The sequence below is a fragment of the Hipposideros armiger genome, unplaced genomic scaffold, assembly GCF_001890085.2.
Source record: "Hipposideros armiger isolate ML-2016 unplaced genomic scaffold, ASM189008v1 scaffold_301, whole genome shotgun sequence".
In the NCBI taxonomy this organism is placed as follows: Eukaryota; Metazoa; Chordata; class Mammalia; order Chiroptera; family Hipposideridae; genus Hipposideros; species Hipposideros armiger.
Genome location: NW_017731651.1, coordinates 1528486 through 1532941, shown reverse-complemented (window position 1 = coordinate 1532941; position 4456 = coordinate 1528486). Strand labels below are relative to the sequence as shown.

The following is a 4456-nucleotide window of genomic DNA, read 5'->3' as shown; positions in this document are numbered from 1 at the left end:
AAATTATTTATTTCCAAAATACAAATTTTATTTGAGTGTCATGATGTGGATTCCAGAGGATGGCTATAGAATGATTATTATAAAATTATATTCTTGATTCAGCAAAGCTGAAACTTTTAGACAGAGAATTGGAGGTGGGGAAAAGACCCCGTAGAATCTGCATCTGTCCCGTCTTCAGGAATGCTGGTCACGGGTCCATCATAGGTGTGTCTCATGGATCTGAGCACACTTCTCCAAAGCCAGGAGACCAGACAATGTTCATTAGTGGGCTACATCTGCCTGGCGAATTTAACTGAGCTTTTCTGGGCCTGCCTTTTACCCTTTTAGTCTGTACTGGGGTCAGTTCCATCCCCAGTTAGCCCCTCATTAAAAATCATTGTTTTCTCCTTCACCAGTGAGAACTATCTAATTCGCTGGGGCAGTAATGGGATGCCCAAGGAAATCGAGAAGCTTAATAACCTCCAAGTGGTCTTCACTGTAAGTCCTACCTTCTGTGTCATCGTTTTCTTTGTTTAGGATATTAGCGGATACACAGGATAAGTATATGGAAAACGTGAAAGATGAAATGATGAAAATAAAAATTACCGTAATTCCTCTAGTAGGAATAACCCACTCATTTTTCAACAGATATTTGCTGAGCACTTCTTAGATGCCAGGCACTGATGTGGGCACTTGAGATATATCCGTGAACCTGTCAGGGAAAAAAATGCCTGTGCCCAAGGAGCTTTTGTATGAATGGGAAAGACAGTAATAAAGAATAACCCAGTAAATGAGTCAATTGTGTAGAATGTTAGAAATCAGAAGTGCTTAGGGGGGATTGGGAGGTTGGGGGCTGGGAGAGGGTAGGTCAGGGAAGAACTCTGTAGGCCAGAGCCTTTTGAGCAAGAGCTTGAAGTTGATGAGGGAGTGAGCTACGAAGATAAAGGGGAAGAGCATTTCAGAGAGAAGTGATAGCTCAGCAAAGCCGGGATCTAAACTTTTTGGCCTGCATATATTTCATGACCTCCCTCCCCCAGCCCAAGGCAGGAGGAGTGCTTCTGTATATGGACCAAGGGGCAAGGAAATATATTGGGCTGTCTCTTGGGGCATGGTGACTCTGTTTCTCTTGGGCTAAGATTTTCTTGAAGTTCTCTCGCTTTTTCAAGACATCAGTACTTGAAATGGCCTAGAGCTACTGCCACTTGCTCTGAGCAGCCTGAATGGGTGGGCTTCCCCAGCTCCCATTAGGCCTAAAGGAGAGACTCCCTTCCTTTTCTCCCTTTTTTCCTTTAAACCGTACCCATATTTTATCTCTGTGTTCTCTTACCACTCTTATGACAAGGAAAGCGGAGCCTAGGGTAGAGCGCCAAATGATGCGATAGGAAGGTGCGGTGGTCCCAGTACAGGCTCATTCATTCATTCCGCCTTGTTATTCATTCCTTCGATTACTCTCCCACCCCAGGACAAGCATGGTCTGATAACTCTCCCTGCACCGACCCATCTATATTTTCACCACCTGGTAAACGGAGATAAAAAAGCTCTTAGAATTCTTCCCACAACCTCCCCCGCAACACACAGTATTTCCTCATTTCTGAGATACGCGAGTTTTTTTCCCTAACATCAAAAGGCATCTATTAGTAATGTGTACATTAGGAAAACACGTTATAAAAGGTATTATTGAATCTTTGGTTAATCCATCTTCTAATCAATACCACATAGCTGCAATTCACCCCCATCCCCCACCCCTCCCACCAATTAGGATCTTCTCGCATGTACATTTCATGTCCAGCTTTTTCACTTACGTAAAATGTGGTAACCATTTCCTTTGCCAGTAAACAGCCTCTAAAAACCTCATTTATAAATGACTGCATTCTGTCTAAATAATATCAATGTGCCACAACGTCTGTACCCAGTCACCCGAAGCCTTTATCTTTCTCTTTAATAGAAGCCTTATAAAACGTAGAGTACAAATTCAAGGGTGATGTTCTCATTGGCATATAGTTCTGTCTTGGAGACCTGAGTGAACTAAATTACAAAGGATGGATTTGGAATGATTGTTTAAAATGTAATTCTTAATTCCGTAAAGAGAGCTTGGATAGCTGTTTCATGAAAAAGATTTGAGATGCAGTTAAATTATTTCTGATGTTGAAGTATATGAAATATGTGAGCTTATTCATGGGTTTACTCACCCACTCTTAGGAATATAAACAATTATAGAACATGAGCCACAAAAAACCCCCCCCAGAGATATTTCATCTGCACATCGCTCATTAATCAACGTACACAGACGCTCTCAATGGATGCCTCTTATAAAACAGACGCATGATTACAGAAAACAGTACTTTTAAATTTGTGTGCGACAGTTGCCTCACAGGATTGTTTGGAAGATGAAATGAAATACCACCAGCACGTGTGGCTCCCCAATACATGTCAGTGTCCTGCAAGTTTTAATTTCACTTGACACTGAAACGCATCCTGTGCTCAGATGTGTCTTCGCAAGAAATAAAGTAACAATGACAAGTGTCCTGATTTTTTTTTTAACCTGGCTTCAATAGATGAATTAATCTAATAGGGACTTTAGATTGAATATAATCTAATTTATGCATTTGAAGTAGGAACTGGGGAATAAAAAAAAATGTCCCATTTTGAAAAGTCATGTTTCTCTGATGCCATGATAGCTCTGGATGGGTAGGGGGAAGAGAGGAGTCGTGCTGATATTTCAGCATTAGAAAATATGCCCTGAGCGGTGTTCTCTTGCAGAGTGAGAAGAGAAATGAAGGTGACACAGGGATGTGGCATGACCCCTTTTGCACGCTCTCTGCCCCTGTAGGACCTCAGCAGTGCAGACCTCATTCGTCCCCGCATGAGCCTCGTGTGTCAGATTGTCCGGGTGGGCCACATGGAGCTGAAGGAGGGCAAAAAGCACACCTGTGGGCTCCGTCGGCCTTTTGGAGTAGCAGGTATGGAAAGACAAGAGATGAACGCAAGATGGAGCAGCCACTCTGAAAACCAGTATGGCGGGTCTTCAAAAAATTAAACATAGAATTTATGATCCAGGAATCCCACATACAGTTGTATACCCAAAATAATTAAAATCAGTATCTTAGGGGGACATGTGTACACCCATGATCACAGCAATATTATTCACAGTAGCCGAAAGGCAGAAGAAGCAATCAAGGCTGTCCAGCAACAGCTGAATGGATAAACAAAATGTGGTGTGTTCATACAATGGAATATCCTTCAGGCTTGGAAGGAAAGAAATCCTGACACATGCCACAACAGGGATGAACCATGAGGGTGTTAATATTAAGTGAAATAAGCTGGTCATAAAAAGATAAATACTCTATGATGCCACTTATGTGAGGTATGCATAAAATAGTCAGATTCATAGAAACTGAAAGTAGAATGGTGGTTGCCGGGGGCTAGGAGCTCAGGAGGGAAATGAGGGCCGAGTTTCAGTTTGGAAAGATGAAACCATTGTGGAGATGGGTGGTGGTGATAACTGCACAACAGCGTGAATGTACTTAGTGCCACTGAACTGCATACTTCAAAATGGTTAAAATGGTCAATTTAATGTTATGTATATTTTACCACAATAAAAAAAAAAATTAAAAGAAAGTTGGGAAGGAGGCAGACCCAGAGACAGTGTGAGATGAATCTGGTTGTCAATGCTCGTATCAGACACACAGCAGTTACTGCCTGGGACTGCTGGTTATCTTTTGGGGGCTCTATGTCCTCACCTGCACCCCATTTCTTCTGTTTCTCCCTCAGTGCCCAGCACTGCGTCTTGCGCACAACAGGCCCTCAGTAATGCCTCAGTTGTGACTCATGGAACCTGCTCCCTGCCTGCAGCTGCATTATCAGTTATTGATTTTCGTCAAGTAAAAGTCTCGCGGGAAAGTGGTTTTTGCCTGTTTAGGAAACTGACTCTTCAAAGGCAGCCTTGTGTTTGTAACTGCTTCCAAAGAGGAGCCGTGGCTTAAATCAAACCCCACAATCTTACAAGAGGCCCTTCCTTTTCCTCTGTAGTTCGTTAAACTGAGGAAGTATATTTTCGGTCTGACACTGACATGTTTTGGTCACTGAGGTGTTTTGAAAGCCATCAGGGAAATGTTATAATTCTGCTCCTGGAACAAGGGCCTGGAAACTCCACATGTTCAGGGTTATGTGGATAGTGAGGTAGCCCCTGTGTTCCTTGACCAGCGCTTCACTGCACCTGCTACTGAAGGGCTCCCAGTCTCTGACCACATGGGACAGCATCACTTCCTCATAGAGAATGCAAAATGAAATCTCAGAAAAAGCGAGAGCCCTGGCCCAAGGCTATTGAGCCATCTACATGGCAATCTATTGATCGAAATATTTAAAGGCATATTCGAGGTCATTGTCATTCAAATGGACCAAAGAGATTAGAAGAACATCAAGCTGGGGGAAGCCTTTGATCATTTTTCTGTTTCAAGGGGTAGGGGGGTGTGTGTGT

General features: G+C 42.9%; 1 protein-coding gene across 1 annotated transcript in view; it reads left to right on the top strand.

Annotated features, from left to right (window-relative positions):
- Window positions 1-4456, top strand: part of DOCK5 (dedicator of cytokinesis 5) — a 217688-nt gene that overhangs the window by 112007 nt on the left and 101225 nt on the right. The window contains exons 9-10 of the mRNA XM_019659565.1: window positions 360-477; window positions 2810-2939. Coding sequence (XP_019515110.1) covers window positions 360-477; window positions 2810-2939 — 248 coding nt within the window. The remainder of the gene's footprint in view (window positions 1-359; window positions 478-2809; window positions 2940-4456) is intronic.